The sequence below is a fragment of the Vigna unguiculata genome, chromosome 8, assembly GCF_037176805.1.
Source record: "Vigna unguiculata cultivar grain cowpea cultivar isolate G323 ecotype 2 chromosome 8, ASM3717680v1, whole genome shotgun sequence".
Taxonomy (NCBI): domain Eukaryota; kingdom Viridiplantae; phylum Streptophyta; class Magnoliopsida; order Fabales; family Fabaceae; genus Vigna; species Vigna unguiculata.
The window spans coordinates 31,991,141-32,012,726 of record NC_140799.1 but is presented as its reverse complement, the minus strand read 5'-3'; the positions used below and the strand labels follow the sequence as shown (position 1 = coordinate 32,012,726).

Below are 21,586 nucleotides of genomic sequence, written 5' to 3'. Positions count from 1 at the left end.
TGTGTTTTTATATTGAATAAGCTATAACACATGGATCTGCTAACAGATTGCAGAATGAGGGAATGAGAAAGTGTTCACACTATTATTCATGGAATTTTTTTCATGTATTATTGTTATGATAGTAACTTAAATAACGTGTTTTGACATTTTCAGCCATGTAGAGGAGAAATTTTGACTTAATGTTTCCATGCATTCAGTCACTCTCTACTCTTTTGGCACCTTTGCAAGTGAAATTATGTATGAATTGTTAAGAAATAAAGTGTAAATTAAAAGTCTCATTATTTAACATCAAAATAAAGGATAAAAATACCTCATTTTGGATTCAAATTAATCTTATATTAATTCTTTTATATAGATTCATTCATGCCTGTAAATCTTCAATAACTCTCTGATGTTTGAAATATTGTCGCTCGTCTAATTTAATCACTAAAAACTTCTCTTTATATATATAATAACATATTATACTATATGAATTTATATTGATAATTTTATTGACACATAAATTTAAATTATATTTTTTATTAAAATTAAATAATTATTGATAAATAAATAAATTATAATTTAGTTAAAACTATAACTTTTATAATTTTCTTAATTTTTAAAAGTTATAAATTAAATTATAACTTTTTAGACAATTATATGTAATTACAAAAGTCATTCAATCATATTATATCCTATCATTATTTAGTTTACTATCTAATATGTTTATTATATCATGTTTTGTATTTTATCATATCTATTTGACTACACTAAACCATTAAAATGTTATTTTATGTTAATTGTAATAATTGATTACGTTATTTTGATATTTGTTAATTTTTTACAGTTAAGGAATTTGTATGAATATCTGAATATCACTTTTCGATTTTTGTGTTTTATGTTTTTTAGTTTTAGTTCTCTGTGCTTGCCTATCGTTTTTTGAGTTTTTGAGTCAAACTTTTGGAAGTGTTTTTGGCTGAAATTTCTGGAAGTCTTGTGTGAGTCAGTGAGTGAGAGATTGATTTCTAATCTTTTGAAACAATGTGACCTATTCTTTGTATTCTTTTCTTTTTTTACAACCATGCTATTTCTCTATTCAATTCAACTATTTTTTATTTAGTATAATGTATTATATAATTCAGATCGGCCAGAAGGTAAGCATTTTTTAATTAAATTAATTATAAAATTATATTTAAGAAAAAAAATTAATTTTTTTATTTTAATATATTTCTAACTTTATGTTTGAAAATAAAATTTAAATAAATTACTATGAGTGTCAATTAACATTTATTGGCATTAAAAGTTATATTAAATGAGTTAAGACATGTTTTCAATAAATTATAATTTTATTTAAGAAAAAAGGAATAATTATTTCTTTTTATTTATATCTTATAATCAAATTTGATGTATATTTTGTTCTTTTATATTTATATAACTTTTTATCTAGTGATTTCATTCCTTGTCTTTTCTTATTTTCATTTATTCTAGAGTTTTTTTTTTTTAGTGTTTTGACAATGGTTGTTTGTGTATTAATCTTTTTATCTTCATCTTTGATTAGTATGTTTTTTCTTTGTATTTGTGTTGTTGTTTTTATTCTATTTATTGAATTCGTATAAGGATTAAAAGTGTAATTCTTTTGTCGAGATTTATTTTTAGGTATTTTTCAATTCATGGGTTTTAAAAAGTTTTGTACATATATTTTGACAGAATTTGAATTTTTGTTTGAATTAAATTGCAAAACTATTAATTAGGTAGCTGTGCCTTTTGGTGGATAATAAGATGAAATTTCTAATGAAATAAACTATTGAATTGGAATTTTATAAACAGTTTGAAAGTTAAATAAAACTAATTAAGATGATTTTACATAAAAAAAACACTTAAAAGATAAATTTTAAATAAAAGACATAATTCGAATGATTTGTCTCATTTTACCACCAAAACCCCTAATTGCAAAAGTGTAGGTCTACAATGAATAATGCAGTGTGGGTCACCTCATATGCTACAACTAGAGATAAAATTTCAATACATCCAACAGGTAATTTCTCAAGTTTATTTTAATTCAAGATTGAAAATACAGTAAAATAAGGTTATATAATGCAAGAGGAAAAACTATTAATATTTTGGATTAAATTCGGACCATTGTGTTGAGTTCTCCTTATTATATGGGTCAATTTCTTATGTGAACTAAAATTGTTGTTGCATAATCTACACATGTGGGTATGGGTATGACATTCTTTTATTAATGTCTGATGCAACCACTGTTATTTTTAACTCTAAATTGTTAGGAGAAAGAGGGCATTCTTTTGTTAGAAATGAGAGTAAACAAGGAACACTTTACGTATGATACTTTAGGTTTTTCTTATGTCTGTTTTAGGTCAAAATAATATATGTAAATTTATATTTGTTGCATTGATAATATAAGTAAATTTTTTGCCTATTTTTCCTAAATTCTGGACAAAATTTATTTCTGTTATCACATTAACCAAAATAAAGTTGTGTTTATTCAAGTCTTTACAGAAGTAAATTTCGGAGTATTTTCATCATTTGTTTGATATTTCTCTTTTATTTATTTATTTTCATCATGGTTATTGAATCACAAATTATATTGTTTATTTAAGAACTTAAATTTTGAATTGTAAATCATACTGTATGGTGCATCTTAAGATTCATAAACATTAATAAATGCAACACATACTTAAAATTTTAAGATATCTAAATATGCAAAGAAATGATTAATAACAAAACAAATCATCATCAAATAGAGTAGTTGTATCCATGTGTATTTACCAAACAACTTCATAATTTCAGCAACACAACCTTCAAAATGCAAAAAAGCAGTATGGTTGATTCATAAGATTTCTTTAACTATCGCTATATCCTACTAAACAAATTATTCATTATAGTCATCCAAAAAGTAGGTGTTGTTGTTGCTAGTTGCATACTTACTATATATAGACTACAATTGCTTGCTTGTATACTAAACAATCTTAAAAAAACTTTCCATTCTAATAATTCATAATTCATTCTCTTTCCCTCTAAGATCTACTCAAGTCATCTTTATCTTTTATTGAAAGTTCTTCTCCTTCGTTAATGCTTTAACTCCTTCTTCATCTCTTACTATGGATTTTCCATTTTTATCAGTCTTGGCATTTAAGTTTCTAAGACCTATATTAGCATAAAGAAAAACAAATAAAGTTTAGTTCTAGTTTGTTGAACACTCAAGTTCTAACTTCTAAAAATTATGAATAGAAGTAAGTACCTATCTTCCCTTTCTTTTTTTTTTTTCCTTTTTCTTTGCCTAGAGCTTCCTCTTCAACAACTAAACACTCATGTTCATTCATCCACGAGGAATCAATAGGTAAATAAGGATTTTCTTTTCTATTGATCCATTCATCATCTGTTTCAATATACAACAAACATATAGGATCATAAATTTTTCCCTTCTTTCTCTTCTTTACTCTTTTGTCTCAACTCAAATTGAAGATTGTACATTACATAAACAACAACATTTAATCTTTGTTGTTCCAATCTATTTTTTCTTTTAGTATGGACTTGGTTAAATGTGCTCCATTTCTTCTCATACCTTGTTACACTACATTTGAAACTCAAATTTTCATGATTACCTTTTCTAACTCTTTACTTATCCTAATACAATCCTATCCAGGATATATATATATATATATATATATATATATATATATATATATATATATATATATATATATATATATAACAAATGTAGGAAAAAAAATAGAGTAGGTTAAAAGAGAGAGATTTGGAATAACATATATTAGAAGAAATTTTGACATTTTAAAATTGTTTCTAGTATGTCACTTAAATCAACAAATTAGGTAATGAGATTAAACTCTTTTTTATATGAATTTTAATAAATTTATATGTATTTTTATAAAAAAGAAATTCTTTTTAATTATATATTAATTATTTTCATTTAACTTATTTCAAATTCTTATCGTATTTATTTATATTTATATTATTTAATTTATTTTCAGTTTTGCATGATCATATTTATTTGTTTAATTTAATTTAATTTATTTTTAGTATTTGAAAAAGTTTATTTCAAAATATATTTCATGTATTCAAAAATATTTGTTATGAAAATTCTATTTTGGGTATATTCCAAAATAGAAATACTGGAAAGCTAGTTTTAAAATATTTCAAAACAGGTAACTTCGGAAATCACTTTTGAAGAGGTACAATGGTTTTTTTTTTCAAGAAAATTATGGAGTGCAATTAAAAATTATGGGGTGCAGGAAATAAAAGTCCTAAATTAATCCCCATAAAATTGATCAGTTTTATAGAAAACTTAAAACTACGCGATAGTTCAGTTTAAAAAAAAAAAAAACTAAATTGTTCGTTTCAATAAATTGTTAGTTTTGATGGCTTAATGCGGTCTACATTCTCCTAAACTTGTTGAATGAATTAAATTGCATAATCGAAACACAATACTTGTAAGTATAAAAAGGTAATAAGAAAACACCTGTTGATTACCATGTAGTTGAAGAATAAAATCTTTTACGATCATACAAACTACACTAATTAAATCATTACAATAAAAATTTGATATGCATAATTTCAAAAAAGTAATGATTTATATCCAGACGGAAACAAATTTCTTAAAGTAGTTTATTTAAATAGTTTGTTTTTCACAATAACAATAGAAAAAATTACTATCAAACCCATTGTTTATCAAATTTACCATAAAAGAGAATTAGAATCCTCAACTCATGAATAGCATATCCTAAACACTGCTCGAAAAATTGAATGCCTAAAGATATATATATATATATATATATATATATATATATATATATATATATATATATAGTACCGATGGAGGTATAATAATTTAGACAAGTAAATGTAGTTTATAAAGTAATTCAGTTTTAAGCAGTTTCAAACAGTTGCAAATTCCAAAAGCAGCATGGTTTTATTCATAACATTCAGTTTGATTCTAACAAAGCACATTTCTAGTTCAATAAAGCCTTTTATAGTTTTAAATCAATTTATTTTGCCCAACCCTACTTTTACATGTGATTAGAGAATCCATAGAGTAGATATAAGACAAAAATCATCAACTGGGGCAAAGATGCTAGTAAAAACGTTCATATCAAAGAGAGTTGCACAAACAAATGACATTCATCAGAGTGATGCAAATTTGTGGCTCCAAGTATCGTCATTTTAAAGAAGTATATGCATTGAGGTGAGATTTGCATGATCCAGAATGTAATGACTGTATGGGGCAAAACCCGGAATGTTCAAAATTTTGCTCACCAAGCCTTCAGACTAGAAGCACAATGGTGAAAAGAATTGAGTACTTGAATTTCTTATAAGCAGCAGTTAAAAAGCAGCTGATAGATAAGGGGTGTGCTGAAAGGTTTCATACTTCTTCAACCTATAATGAAAATTAGTCATCAACCGAATGTGTAATCTCAATATTGAACAAATATAGTTGCTCTTAAATGAGGGTCAGAATAACCTGAGGGAGGCTCATTAACTCAAAAACAGCTTTCTTAGGAGTAAGTTCATTGTCAATAATACGAGCAACTGCTGTCAAGACTGGCATCTTTACATTATATTTCTGCGCCAAAGCAATCACAGCTCCGGCTGTGGAGACACCTTCTGCTACCTGCAGAATAAGGATAAACATTTTGGAAACTTGCCACATGCTAGAAATTTTGGAATGATCAGATGCACTTGGAAGCTTCTTAGATACCTGATTCATGGAGCTGAGTATGTTCTCAAGCTTCTCACCTGATCCAAGTCGCACACCAACTGTTCTGTTTCTTGAAAGATTCACGAAACATGTAAGCATTATGTCTCCAGTTCCTGACAGACCAGTTATTGTGGTAGGTTTCGCACCCATCTTCAAGAGATAATTTGAGGGAACAGAAACAAGATAGGCAGAACACACGTCAGGTTCGTTGGAATGTTAGAAATTCTACATCAATTAGAGATATGACTAGATTATGTATAAGTGAGTATAAACCTTATATTATAAACTGGTTTTGTAAAATTGAGTCAAGTTTAAAATATACATCTTAAGATGATATCAAAATCTATCCTAACAAAGTTTGTTTGGCTTATATGTCAATGTCACCTTCTATTGGACACCAAGAAATATCCAGTCACATGTTCAAAATATTCAATCCTTGACACAAAGGGATGGTCGGAAATCTTTCATTATACGTCAAGTTAAGCCCACTTACAGGAAGAAAATGTGCATATGTACACCAATATAGGTGTCTACTATTGTATTTAAGTAAAATACATACATATATATACACACACACACACATATAAAGTAACATCAAAACCAAGATCTCCATTGAAATGGCTATAAACCATCAGAGCTCTATTCTCCGTACTGTGTTAGCCATTATATGCATCATTGACTCTCTGCCTTCAGAAAATTAGACATTGCATAAAGTATTGCTCTTACAGTTATCGGAGTGTTGATAGTAGACAGCCATTTAAGAGGAAAGCAATTTAGTCCTCTATGGAATGATTACTCCGAACAGAAAAAGGGAAGGGAAGGACAGTTTCTACCATGTGCAAAGAATTCTGAGAACTGACTTAATAGAGGTCAACTACCTTTGTTGCAAGCCACCGTATCTCCGAACAGCCTTGCGAGACAAGAGCAGCCATTGAGTTGTTACCAAGATTCATACCTTCTACTATCCCAGCTGCTATTGCAAGCACATTCTTGAGTGCACCAGCTATTTCAACTCCTGTAACATCACTGGAGTTATCAGAGATTACAAGCTGAACATTTGCACCAATATACCATACATAAAACAAACAGAAGGTAGGACATAATAAAAGTATGGGAGAAAGCGTACACTAAAGAGGAAGACAAACTAGTTCAGAAGGGAGAACAGAAATGAAAGCAAATCATTTACATAATCAATGTCATGTATGAATCTAGTGAAGGTCATCTACCTTGATGTGCTGATTCTTAAATGACTTGAAGCTAGTAGTTGCTGAACTGTATTTGCCAATTTTTTGTCTTTTGACGCCACCACCATTGCTGTTATTAGAAAATGAAACCAAAAGGCAAATTTGACTGACTTTCATCTAATAGATGCAATCAAAGAAACAAAATGTGCACACACATGTAGCAACATCATTGTCACCTGTGGGTAGCTTATCCATCAATTCCAGAGCAAAAGAAGGCCCTGATAGTGCAACAAAAGGTTGGCGAGGATTTCGTAGTGCTTGAGGAATAATTTGAGCCATCATCCTCAGTGTATTCAGCTCTAGGCCTTTACTCAGAGAAATGAATGGCAAGCCTGGATCAACATACTCTGCAACACTCTCGAGAAAAGATGCACTGAACTGCAATAGCAGAACCAAAGAATTAGACAGTCATGTCTTTTACAAATTTCAAAAGCTATAAGAGTCATCAAACGTATTGCATTTGACAGCAAAGATTCAAACTTAATGAAGCATCATACCACTATTAACGATTAGTATGAATACACTTACCCATAAGTGCCCTTAAGAGAAGAAAACAAAAAAAATTAAATTAAACTTTTCTCTTATGTTAAAATCAATTTATGCATTTCGTCTTTTAATAAAATCTCTTCCTCTAGCTTTTAAAAAAATTACAAACATACACTGATTTTAGCTTAAGAAAAAACAATCAAAGTTTGATTATTTTTTCCATTTTCGTCTTCAAGTGTATTATGAAGAATTCTATTCAAACCGTTATGTCATTGATTTTAACTAATGAATAAATGCTTGATTCATTTTGCTTTTTATTTTCTTTCATGGAGAGAAGGTTACCCAAAACACCTACTAATTTTCTATAATAATATGCAATGATTGACAAAGTAAAAAATAATCAACAAATTTAAACGACCTGAACAGGTACAGCATGGAGGCAGTAATCAGCACCAAGCAAAGCAGATTTGGCATCGGTCGTGGCAACTACATTTTCTGGCAGCCTATGATCTGGAAAGTACTTACTGCCCAACAAAAGAATACAAAAACAGTCACCTACAGATAACAAAATTAGATTACCACAACTCACAAGTTATCATGTACTTGTGCAGATTATGAGCACAGACAAAAAAAGGTTACCAATTAAAATGGTTCTCATTGATAGACAAGCAAACTTGAGGGTCCCGAACCAGCATATTCACCTCTAACTCAGCCTTTCTGTTTGCCACATGTGCAGCCATTGCCGTCCCAAATGACCCCCCTCCAAGCACAACCACCTTTTCTCACCCAAAAAACAAATTTCTCAGCAACACTACCACACAACACACCACAATGAAACTCGCAAACACCATATCACGCTACCAACATTCAGACATAGAATCACAGGAAGAGAGTAAAATGTTTGTTATATTTTCTTTTAAGCTTAATTAAGTTTTAAACACAGTATAAATTTAATTATATTTAATTACCGTGTTGTTTGATTATGCCGTCAAGAAGAAAAATGACATAACTTTTACTTTGGTCTTAGCTGTCTCAAATTCACTGACCAATTCATTTTTCTCTCACTGATGCAGTTAAACTCTCATATTACCAACAAATTAAAGAAGATTGGAGAGGGAATTAGTGAGTTGATTCAACGAATTAGACACAAGAAGATGAAAATAATGACTATGTCATGTCTTGCTTAGTAAAATCAATCGAAATAGTTAGTTACATGAAAATAAAAAATAAATAAAAATTGATTAGTGAATGGAAAATATAACCAAGATAGTAAAAGCTTAACTCAGCGTTGTCTTTATTATTAATTTAATCAATTTCAATGCACTTACAACTATAATCAACTATGCTTCAAAGGAGCTAGTAAATTGTCTGAAGTATTCGATCAGATATAACATGACATTTAGTGGTTCACAAAATCTTAAACAGTATTTGAACGCAATGAAGCGATAAACCAAAATTGTGGGACAGTTTCTTCTATTTGATCCAATCATAATTTGAAATAAATTGCGACCTTATTGGTGCGTTGGAGGATGTCAGTTTTGGCCTTGGAGCGCCAAGACCGGGACCAACGGAGGATTTTCTCCCAGGCGACCCGAACAATTCTCCGGCGGTCACGGTTCGGGTCGGGTTGAGGATCGGAACCTGGGTCCGGGTCCTGAGGAGGAGAAGCATTTGCCACACAAGAATGAGGGTGCGTATTGCGAAGGGTGAGAAGAGTGGGTTTAGAGGGAAAAGTGTGAAACTTGGGAGGGAAATTGGTGTTGTGAGGCTTTGAAGAAAACAATGGAGTTGCCAATGGCGCTTCCAACACTGCTGCCGCCATTGTTAAAGCTTCACTTCACTCTGAGAGATTTGGGTATCTTTGTGTAAGATAAAATGCCACGCTTATTATATCCCTGTTCAATTCCCAAAGGATAGGATCATAAAATAAAATATAATATAAAAGACTTCATATTTTTTTTAAATAAATTCTTCTAATAGTTGGGCAACCAAGAATGCCTATTTTTTTATGTTTATTAAAATAAAATAATAGAAACAACATGAATATTATATATACTCTTTTCCATAGTAATTTGTTTGTAGTTTCATTATTTTCTCTGTTTTAACCTTTTTGCTGACATAGTTGATTACGCAAGGACACGTGGAATTATACAAATTTATTTTTCTCACTAATAATAAATTAAAAAACAATAAAAATCATTGACATTATATATTATCTATATCACTATTATATAGAGAGATATCATTACTATATTTTTTTATCAATTTTCAATAAATAAAAAGTAATATATTTATTTATTTAATAAGTAATTGAATAATTTTTTTAATTTCAAAATAACTAAATGACTTTTCTTCATAAAAGTAGTGGTTACATAATTTTTTCAGCAGGCTATATTTACCAAATATAATGTAATATTGTAAAAAATATTATGGGCACCATTCTTTGTATTTTATTTTTTTTATGAAATTAAGTTTACTATGTAAAATAATTTTGAAAAACGTATAAATAAACAATAAGTAATACATTTTTAATAATACAAAACATTAAACTGAAATTCTTGCATAATTTTGAAAAACGTATAAATTAGCAATAAGTAATACTTTTTTAATAATACAAAACATCAAACTGAAATTCTTGCAAGGTTTTGTAATTTTTGTTTTCTATTACTAAATCTTGGTTGTCCATTACTAAATTTTTCAATGTATTATTTTTTGTTTCTCTTGTTTATTCTCTATCACCCTTGTTAATAAATGAGTGTGATTATCGAAATTCTTTGATTTGTTTTAAATGTTATTTTTCTTGTGTTTATTGTTGATATATAATGTAGCTCTCAGTATCCAATGTATCTCACTTATTGTCTCTATTGTTCATTCTCTCTCATCCTCATTGACAAATAGGTATGATTACTGAAACTTTTTGATCTGTTGTAAATGTTGTTTTCTTTGTTTACCGCTTATATAAAATGTGTCTCTCTCATTCACTCTCCCTCACCCTCGTTGGCAAATGGGTGTGATTACTGAAATTCTTTATTTTGTTCTAAATGTTGTTTTCTTTGTTTATCACTTATATATAATGTATCTCGTGATATCCAATGTATCTCACTTCATGTTTCTATTGTTTACTCTCCCTCACCCTTGTTGACAAATTTGCCTAAAACCATTTTGCCCTTACCTCTAAATTCAATCTCAACCGCACGCATCACATTCATCATCCATGAATGTGACATCGAACCTAGGGCGTAAAAACTCTTGACTTGTCCCTTGATGCCTTCTCTCAATCCACGAAGAAACACATGTGAAATATTGGGGCTCTAGAATTTTTGGGATTTGGGCGGTCAAAAACTTGAAGTCCCTAATATATTGCTCAACGTCTTCGATCTGCTGGAGGGTTGTCAAGTGCTCGTAAGCATTTCCTTCTATCATAGTCCTTCAAGAACTCTATCCACCTTCTCTGTCTCATGTTCAGTTCCTTCTGACCAAACAGATACTTGAGGCTCTTGTGATTACTAAACACGCGGAACTGCGCACCATAAAGATAGTGCCTTCAGATCTTCAAGGCAAACATCATTGCTGCCAACTCCAGATCATGAGTGGGGTAATTCTTCTCATGAACTTTAAGTTGTCTTGAAGCATAAGCCACCACCTTCTTATCTTGCACAAACACACAACCAAGGCCCCGATGAGAGGCATCACAATAAACCTCAAAGGGTTTACCAATATCAGGGATAACCAACACTAGAGCACTCGTCAACCTTTGCTTAAGCTCTCGAAAGCTTTCCTCACACCTATCAGTTTAAGCAAACAGTTTGTCCTTCCTAGTAAACTATGTCAGAGGCGCCACTATCTTGGAGAGTCCGTCTATGAACCTTCTATAGTAGCCAGCTAGCCCCACAAAGCTCTTGATCTTCGTCACTGACTTGGGACATTCTCACTTTATCACCGCTTCCACCTTACCTCAGTTGGATCCACAGTTATGCCCTGAGTCGATATCACATGTCCCAAGAACTGCACTTCTTTCATCCAAAAATCACACTTAGATAACGTGGCGTACAATTGTTTCTCCCTCAGAATCCCAAGCACTATCCTCAGATGCTCAGTGTGCTCCTCATGAGTCCTAGAATAGATGAGAATGTCGTTTATAAAGACCACGACAAATTTATCCAAAAACAACCTAAAGATCATGTTCATGTAATCCATAAACAAAGCTGGAGCATTGGTCACACCAAAAGACATAACCACATACTCGTAGTGTCCATATCTGGATCTAAAAGTTGTCTTCTGGACATCCTCTACCTTCACCAAGATCTGGTGATATCCTGATCGCAGATCAATCTTGAAAAACACTAACATCTCATGCAATTGATCCATCAAATCATCTATCCTTGACAAGAGATATTTGTTCTTAATAGTTAGCTTGTTCAATTTTCTATAATCCACACACAAACATGAGCTATCATCCTTCTTCTTTACCAACAACACCGACGCTCCCCATGGCGACGCACTAGGCTGGATAAACTACTTCTCCAACAACTCCTTTATTTGCTTCTTTAACTCTACCAACTTCGTCGAAGCCATACAATAAGGAGTTATCGATGTTGAACATGCTTGTGCTATCAGATCAATGGAGAACTTGACTTCCCTCCTCGGGGGTAACCCTAGTACTTCCTCTGGAAACACATCCTCAAACTCACGCACCCCTAGTATCACTATTATCCTTTCATCTTTCTCAATCTCTGAGTGAGCAAAGACCATGAAGCACTGAGCGCCTCCCTTCATTTCCTTTATAACACTATGGAAAGACAACAACTCAAGCTCCTCTGAGTTGGAGAACAACAACCTCTTCTCTCGACAATCTAAGAGAACATGATTGGCAGAGAGTCAACCCATCCCCAAGATCACATCCAAACCTTGTAGAGGTAGGTAGAGAGTCAATCCATCCCCTTTACCTCCACAAGACACCTAGCACACAAGGACGATGTCCTAACCAACCCAGATGCCGGAGTAGATACCACAAGATCAAACTGCAGCTCACACACTGACAAACCCAACTCGCACACAAGACTCTGACACAAAGGAATGTTTCGCTCCATAATCAAATAACACACAAAGACGTTTACCAACAATCATACAACACCCAATAACAAGGTTACTTGAGCCTTTTGCCTCTACCCCGATCATCGCATACATGTTGCCCCCCGCTTGAGGCCTGCTGCCCCATCTTCCTTGTTGAGTCTGAATCGGGGGCCTTTCCATAGCCCCTCTAAAGGAGGGATAATTCCTTATGAAATGCCCCAGCTTCCCACAACCATGACACTTCTGCGTATTAGCCAACTGCAGACATGCACTCCTCAGATATGGTCCATTACACTAAAAACACCAAGACATTGACGACTGCTGAGATGTGAACCCCTTAGCCATATGAAGTTGCGGCCTAGCATAAGGTTTCTTCCTCTCCACAACTTTAGGTCTGGACCCAGATGATCCATTGACCTTCTGCTGCTGACTTTGCTAAGCCTCCACCTCAACCTTCATCCGCTCCATAACTCAAGCTCTCACCACCAAAGTTGCAAAGTCCTTAATGGAGAGTGATGCCACCATCAAACGAATGTCTCCTCTGAGACCATTCTCGAACTTCCTGCATCGTCATTCCTCATCTAGTGGCATGGTGTAAAAACGTCCTAAATGCTTGAACCTCTCAGTATACTCGGTTACAGACTTATCTCCCTAGGTCAACTGGAGAAAATCTACCACCTTAGCATACCTCACACTATCTGGGAAGTATTCAAACAAGAACTTCCTCTTGAAGGCTTCCCAAGTGAGCTGCACTCGCTTCTCTTCCATGACCAACCTTATGATGGCCCACCAATGCTCGACCTCTCCAGTCAACATATACATTGTGTAAGCCAGCTTGTTCTCATAAGGACATCTCACGGCATCGAAGATGTGCTCCATGTCTTTCATCTACTGGTCTTCAAGGTCGGGACTAGTTTTGCCATCAAACTTGGCAGGCTGACGCTTCAAGAAATCCTCTAGGCTCCACTCAGGGGTGGGGGTGGAGCTTGGGGACCGTAGACAGGTGCACCAGCCATGTTCACCTCCAACTATCGGAGGGCTTCCATGTGTTGCCTTTGAACAGCCTTAGAAGCCAACCTCCCAGCCTCCATTTGTTGCATCACCATATGCTACTGCTTAAGAGACACCTCATGACGCTGCATCATGGTGTTGCTTTGTTGAGTTAGGGTGCTGCCATAGCCTCAACCGCCCTTGCGATATCTGGCGCATCACTCTGAAGGGGTGGAGGAGTTACACGAGGAGGTGCCATGTCAATGGACACATGGGAGAAACCATCAGTCAAACTCGATTAAACTAGAAACTTAACTAACACAACACTAGAAAGACACATCGAAAGCTAAGCAAGCACAAGCCCACAGACCCTAAAGAACTAATACCATAAAAATGTGACATCCCAATTTTCTTAGAATAAATTTCTAATAAATGAAGTATCACATAGTTATAAATAAATAGAGCATAAGACAAGGAATATAAAGGATCAACTAATATAGTCATTCATAAATATACCAGGAAAGAAAGTTAAGGCACACCACGATGCCATGAATAGAACATAAAAGTACAATTGTTTTACAAAAGAATACTCATAGAGCAAGAAATTACAAGGCAACAGTACTCCAAAAGATGCTCCATAGAACAAGATCCAAACCATGCATGCTACACTGCAATGTTCCCATAATCTTGATGACCACTAGGGGTTTCCACATCTGCTCACACCAATAAATTTAGTGATCAATGCAAAAAGGAAAACCAAACAGAGAAACAAACACCACACAGAAAAGGTAAGCTAGAGTAAAATATTTTTGTTCATGTTATTAAGCAAGTAAATATTAAATCAGGTTATGAACATACAAAGAAATAGGCACTCAAACCATTCGATAGCAAACAAATGCAAGACTTTTTGACCCAATTATCCGAATTATATTCTTGATATAGAATTCTAAAGGAAGTATGCACCTTAGTTGGTTTCTAAACTCTGCAGAGTTTAGACACAAGGGGTTATCACCCAACCACACCACAGAGTTAATCCCATGATTATCTAAGGCCATTATTTTGACCCAGACTAGGACCTCCTGCCACTCTCACCATATAAATCATTCTACTTTATGTGAATGTGAACGATTATTAGAGTTCAAGATACCTTCCTTTATCTAGACATCTCATATATCAAGGTATACACTAACCACACCATCACCAAGAGTTTCCCATGAAACTCTTTTACCAACAACATTTCTCATGCCATCTCAAGCATTAAAATCGCATGTCAATGTCCAACCAACCAACCCATTCGTATTTCATTTCATACCAAGAATGTCAATATCACTTGAAACATACATAATCACATATTCATGCTTTTAAGAGTAATTAAATCAATCCACAAGTGAAGTCATAGAGTATGAAACCAATCTGCCTCATTCTCGCTCAAGCTAAGAGGTCTTGCCCAAGCGACAAGGTCCCCTCGCTTAAGCTAGACACTTCTCGCCTGGGAGAGAACCCGTACAGAAAACACAGGACATCATCACGAGTTCTCGCTTAAGCTAGACCATCTCGCTTGAGCAAAATGCATTGCTTAAGCCACAACTTGCGTAGGGACCAAGGGAAGTTCTCTGATATTCTCGCTTAGGCTAGAGGGTTCTCGCCTGGGCGAGAATAGCAGGATCTCTCCTGCTACTGCATGTAGCAATAAGAAATCCACCCAGAAACTCATACAACATATTTTTAGACCAATACAGACATCATCCAAGCATCACAAACACGAAACCAAACTGAAACAAGTAGAATATATATATAAAAAAAAAACATGCAAACCCTAGCTTCGCTTACTTGGACAGATGCTAGCCAATCAACACCGACACCCAAAGAAGAGCACCACAACTCCAAAGATGAACTAAGCAGTTGTAAAGTACGAATGTAAGGGTGAGAATGAGTCTCTAAGGGCAAACCCAAGACTGAACCAAGACAACTGAGCGAGATAAGGAAGAAAGGAAAGGTTAAGCATAACTTACTTGGAGGAAAATGAGCTCAACTTGCTCGAAGGGGGAAGGAGCTTAGGCCATAACAGAGCTCTCTATTTCAGCACTCTGAGGGGGGAGGGGAACAATTTCTAGAAAATGAGGCAGAATGAGAGTGAGAAGCTGAAAAGGGGGGTTCTGGAGAACTTGGTGGGCTACCCTTTGGCCTATCTAAGAAGGCCAAGCCCAAAACATTTTTAAGACGGAAAAGGGGGCTTACAATCTCCTAAATAACAAAATATTTTGACCTCGAAAATTAAGGCTTACTTTAAAACAGATGTGGATATGACTTCCTCATATGCTCCTCTAGCTCCCATGTAGAGTCACTTGTCCTTCGGTCTCATATGACTTTGACAAGATTGATGGTTTTTCCCTTGAGCTCCTTTACTTGGCGATCTTCTAAACCAACTGGTTGTACATCCACTGTTAGATCCTTCCTAACTTGTACATCCTCATCCTCCAATATGTGAGATAGGTCAGACACATACTTCCTCAACTAGGAGATGTGGAAAACCAGATGGAGGTTAGTCAACTGAGGAGGTAAAATAACCTCATAAGCTATAGGCCCGATCCTCCTCAGGATCTAATACAAACCAAGAAACTTAGGAGAAAACTTCCTTGAGCGGATAGCCCTTCCCACACCAGTGGTTCGGGTCACCCTCAAGAACACATGATCCCTAACCTCGAACTCCAAGGGCCTCCTCCTTTGATCCACATAAGCTTTCTGCCTACTCTGAGATGCCTGCAATCTATTTTTCACCAACTACACCTTTTCTGTGATCTGTTTCAACAACTCTGGCCCAACCAACACTAATTCACCATTTTGGTACTAATACAAGAGAGTCCTACATCTCCTCCCAAACAAGAGGGGGTTCTAGAGAACTTGGTAGACTATGTTTTTAAGACAAAAAAGAGAACTTACAAATATATATATATATATATATATATATATATATATATATATATATATATATATATATATATATATATATATATATATATATATATATATATATATATATATATATATATATATATATATATATATATATATATATATCATGCTTATTCTTCATTAAATGAAGTGTTCCCGACTTAAAAGAAAATTAAATTAAAAACAAATTAAAACTTTGCATAAATAGATGGGCTAAAAACAAGGTAAATATGAAAAAGAAAGGATAGGTGAAAATTAATTTTAAAATGCTAGAAAACTAGAATGTAATTAAATTGACAATAAAATTGATAGAAGCATTGAAAAGAAACACAATGAAAGGATATAAAGCAAAAAGAAAAACACAATATAATTTTTATATATTTAAATCACTGACTGATCCTACATCTATTATTTCAACCTTGAAAATTTTGATTTTGTTGTCAAAAATATGTTTGTACAATGCATATAAAACTTTACGTTTTTACTCCATATAAAAAATATTTCATATTTTCTCTAGGTAAAGTCTTAACATTGAAAAATAAGTCAAGTAGTGTTTAGGAGATATTGTGATGAAGTAAAATAGAATAAATAATAAAAATAAACAATAAGAATTAAATGAATAAAAATACTAATTAATTAGATAAAATATTAATTATTAATATATATATATATTAACATTTATTACATAAAAGAAGTTTTTAAGAAATAAAAAGAAAAAAAAAAGGAAGATAAGAAGAAGATAAGAAGAAGAGAAAAAAAAAGAAAAAAAAAAGGATGATGAGAAGAAGAGAAAAAGAAAAATTAAATTAAAAATAAATTAGAACTTTGGAAATAAATAAATGGGTAAAAAAGAAGGTAAAAGTAGGAAAAAAAAGAAAAGGGTTGGTCAAAATTGCTTTTAAAATGCTACAAAACTAGAATGCAATTAAATTAAAAGTCAAGATTGATAGAAACATTGAAAAGAAAAAAAAAATGAAATGATAGAAAGCAAAATCAATAATACAACACAAGAGAATTTATACTAGTTTGAATTATGCTCTTGAAGTATGTCAACTAAGTTTTTAACTTAAGAAGATGTAAGAAAAGAATTGATGATTTTGTTAAACTAAAAGTATGAGTTGATTTTAAAAATTTTTTCTAAAAACATTCCCCTCTTAGATTTTTTTTTTTTTTTAAATGGTAGAAAACTATGATGAAATTAAATTAAGAGTCAGGATTTATACATGCATTGAAACGAAAAACAGTGAAAAATGAAAAGATATAAAGTAAAAGCAACGAGAGAAAATAATTTATATCCGTTTAAATCACCACTATATTTCTATATCTAAACTTTCTAAACCTTAGAAAAATTGGTTTAGTTATCAAAAATAAGTTTGTCCAATGCAACCTATGTAACATCCATATTTTTTAAATAAGTATATTTTTATTTTATCCTTAGTTTAAAAATATGAGTTAAAAATTCTTGCGTTTGTACTCCTGTGATTAAATTATATAAAAAATGTTTCATATTTTATCTAGATAAAATTTCGACGTTCAATGAAAAACAAATCAAGTAGTTTTTATAAATTATTTTGATTAAGTAAAATAAATAAATAATAAGAATAAAATGAAAAATATTAATTAATTAAAAAAATATAAATTATATATATATATATATATATATATATATTACATTAATGAAGTTTCTAAAAAAAAAAAGAAGAAAGAAAACAAAAAGAAAAAAATGGATAAGAAGAAGAGATAAGGCTTATTCCTTGATTAAACGAAGTAATCATGACTTAAAAGAAAATTAAATTAAAAACAAATTAAAATTTGCATAAATAAATGAATTAAAACAAGGTAAAGGTAAGGAAAGAAAGGATAGGTGAAAATTATTTTTAAAATACTAAAACACTAGAATGTAATTAAATTGACAATCAATATTAATATAAGTATCGAAAAGAAAATCAATAAAAGGATATAAAGCAAAAGCAATAACACAAGAAAAAAAATTCATAGTTGTTTAAATCACCATTCATCCTACATCTAGTCTTTCAATCTTGAAATATTTAGTTTTTTAGTGAAAAATATATTTGTAAAAGGCATATAAAATTTTGCGTTTTTACTCCTATGATTAAATTCATATAAAAAATGTTTCATATTTTATCTAGATAAAATCTTAACATTGAAAAATAAGTTAAGTAGTTTTTATAAAATATTATAAAATGAAAAAAATAAAAAAATACTAAATAAATAAATAAAATGTTAATTATTAGAATATTTGTATATATTAAAAATTATTATATAACGGAAGTTTAAAAAAAAGGATAAGAAGAATAGAAAATGTTTATCCTTCATTAAATGAAGTAATCATGACATAAAAGAAAAATTAAATTGAAAACAAATTAAAACTTTGCTTATCAATAAATGGGTGAAAAAGAAAGAAAGGGCAGGTGAAAATTAATTTTAAAATGCTACAAAATTAAAAATTTATTAAATTTAAAGTCACGATTGATACAAGCTTTGAAAAGGAAAAAAAAAATGAAAGGATAGGAAGCAAAAGCAATGACACAAAACAAGAAAATTTATACTTGAATTATTAATATATATATATATATATATATATATATTAAAAAAATGTAGGAAAGAAAAAGTAGTTAAAGAGAGAGAAAATTCGGAATAGCATATTAGAAAAAATTTTGACCTTTTAAAATAATTTCTAGTATGTCACTTACATCAACAAATTGGGTAATGAGGTTAGACTTTTTTTTGGTATAAATCTTAGAAAACTTATATGTATTTTCATAAAACTTTTGTTTATTTTTAATTATATATTAATTATTTTCATTTAACTTATTTCGATTCTTATTTTATTTATTTATATTTATATTATTTAATTTTATTTTTAATTTTGCTGGTCATATTTATTTGTTTTATTTAATTGATTTTTAACTATAGATACATTAATCTTATTTATTTAATTATTTAATTTATCTCTAATTTTTACGTACTGATTATTTATTTTATTTTTATTTACTTTCTAATTATATGTATTTATTTTATTTTATTTATTTATTGATTTAGTTTATTTATTTCATTTAATTTATTTTTAGTTGCACTCTTATTCTATTCATTTCATTTTATTTATCTTTTATTATGCGATGAACTTTATATTAATTTATATTTTTGTTATTATATTTGTTCAGGACATTTTAATTCATATCTAATTATTATTTAAAATTCCTTTTTTATTCATATTTTATTTTGTATTACTTTATTCCTTTATAATTCGAATATATATATATATATATATATAAATAAATAAAGTAAAAATAAATATTTTTTATGAACTTGAATAAAAGAAATTTATTTATATATTCTATTGTTATTTTATAATCTTTGTATTGTATTTATCTAGATGGTGTGTATAAATTATTAGCCAAGGATAAATGACACATATTGATAATCATCACATTTTGTGATCCTTTAAAATGTTCAAGAATATATTAGTTGACTAAGAGTCTTAGGTTTGATTTCATGAGTTAAGATCAAACTAATATAAGAGTATCTTTGTTTGGAAAGTCACAATTTTGATGGAGAAAACTTGGGTTGAGACTTTATATCCATAGGGACTGAGCCCCAAAATCCACAACATCACACAATATCAAGTTTTAAAAGAGTTATTTAGTTGTGTGACCTATTGACAAGTGCACCAAGTCGTTTGTAGTATAGTTGAATGAGAGTTATTGTATCCTTATAGATTTAGTAAGCATATTGGTAATTTGTTTTTGGAGTTTTGTATTTGGAAAATATTGATAGTAGTATATTAAACAAATAATTAGTTATTTAGATATTTCATCATTGCCCTACTCTTGTAAGTCGTTGCAAGTTTTATCAAGATGATACTAAGGAAAGACAAACTCGGTGGAGGCAAGGAGGATCATTGAGGCACAAAAGAAATGAGTTCAACAATAAGAAACCCTACAACCATCCATATCACGCATCTTGAAATTATTCAGGGAAAAAACACGAGTTGGGTCGGTTATGAGGTTAAGAAGATCCAACCTAGGGAAAATGTCGAGATGGGTCAACCTAGGCAAATGATCGAGACAAGTCGTAGGACGAAATGGGCAGACCTGAGCCAAAGGTCTAGATGGCTTGGTCTAGGCTGAAGGTCAAGATAGATCAGTCCGTGCTAAAGATTGAGATAAGCCAGATTAGGCAAAAGTCGTGCCAAGTCAACCTAGGGTAAATATCGAGATCGACTAAAGGTAAAAGCGGGTCGAATGACAAGACAAGTCAGTTTGGTCCAAAAGTTGAGACGACTCGCCCAGGCTAAAGGTCGACACAGATTGGCCTAATAAAAAAGGTCAAGATGGGTCAACCTGATCAAAAGGTCGAGGCGAGCCGATTAGGCAACAAGTTGAGACAGGTTGACTTGTGCAAAAGGTCGAGATGGGTTAGCTTGAGCAAAGGGTTGAGATGAGCCAACCTAGGTCGAAGGTTGGACTATCTAGGGCTGAAGGCCAAGATGGGTCAACCTAAGCTAAAGATCGAGATGAGTTGACCCAAGATGGAGGTTGACGCGGGTTGACCTAGGTCAAAGACTGAGATGGGTCAATTAGGACAAAAGGTCAACATGAATCGACTTAGTCAAAAGGTCGAGATAAATTAAGTCGCGTAAAAGGTCAAGATGGGTTGGCATGGGCCAAAGATTTAGACGGGTCGGTTTAAGCGAAAGGTCAAGATTGGTCAGCTCGTGTGAAGGTCGAGATGGGCCAGATCGAGCGAAGGTAGTGATGCATCGGCCTGGGGTCAAAGGTCGAGAGGGGTCGATCTAGGCAAAAGGTCGAGATAGGTCATCCTGAGCTGAAGGTCAAGATTAGTTGCTTAAGTTAAAGGTCAAATCGACTCAACCTATGCCCATATTTGAGTCGAGTAAGCCTTGACTGATAGTTGAGCGAGTCAACTTAGGTCAAAGTTCAAGACGAGTTGGCCCTAACTGAAGGTTGAGACATGTCGACTCGAGACAAAGATCAAGACGAGTTGGCTCGAGTCAAAGGTTGAGATGGGACAACTTAAGATAAAGTTTGAGATAAGTCGACACAATTCATAGGTCAAGTTGAGATGTGTAATCAAAAGTAAATGT

General features: G+C 31.9%; 2 protein-coding genes across 2 annotated transcripts; both read right to left on the bottom strand.

Annotated features, from left to right (window-relative positions):
- Positions 1 to 4,983: 4,983 nt before the first annotated feature.
- Positions 4,984 to 9,340, bottom strand: GLY1 (NAD-dependent glycerol-3-phosphate dehydrogenase family protein). The gene is given in 11 exon segments (XM_085665393.1): positions 4,984 to 5,310; positions 5,312 to 5,361; positions 5,364 to 5,392; positions 5,496 to 5,626; positions 5,714 to 5,863; positions 6,592 to 6,739; positions 6,940 to 7,027; positions 7,134 to 7,335; positions 7,862 to 7,967; positions 8,083 to 8,219; positions 8,954 to 9,340. Coding segments are annotated over 11 exon segments (1,380 nt in total). The 5' UTR covers positions 9,266 to 9,340; the 3' UTR covers positions 4,984 to 5,283.
- A 1,467-nt stretch (positions 9,341 to 10,807) lies between these two features.
- LOC146884404 (uncharacterized) lies at positions 10,808 to 13,395 on the bottom strand. The gene is made up of 8 exons (XM_085665972.1): positions 13,205 to 13,395; positions 13,000 to 13,078; positions 12,594 to 12,774; positions 11,963 to 12,296; positions 11,687 to 11,869; positions 11,384 to 11,557; positions 11,057 to 11,228; positions 10,808 to 10,963 (listed from the first exon to the last, which is right to left on the bottom strand). Exons 1-8 carry the CDS (start codon positions 13,393 to 13,395, stop codon positions 10,808 to 10,810), a joined length of 1,470 nt encoding a protein of 489 aa, XP_085522098.1.
- Between the last annotated feature and the right edge of the window lie 8,191 nt (positions 13,396 to 21,586).

What these genes read in the sequence shown, in the direction of transcription:
- LOC146884404 (XM_085665972.1), bottom strand. Translation starts at nt 13,395, where the DNA reads ATGGAGCACATCTTCGATGCCGTGAGATGTCCTTATGAGAACAAGCTG. An exon ending in TACTTCCCAGATAGTGTGAG is followed by an intron (nt 13,079 to 13,204) that starts GTATGCTAAGGT and finishes ATGACGATGCAG; the next exon opens with GAAGTTCGAGAATGGTCTCA. An exon ending in ATAAAGGAGTTGTTGGAGAA is followed by an intron (nt 11,870 to 11,962) that starts GTAGTTTATCCA and finishes TGTGGATTATAG; the next exon opens with AAAATTGAACAAGCTAACTA.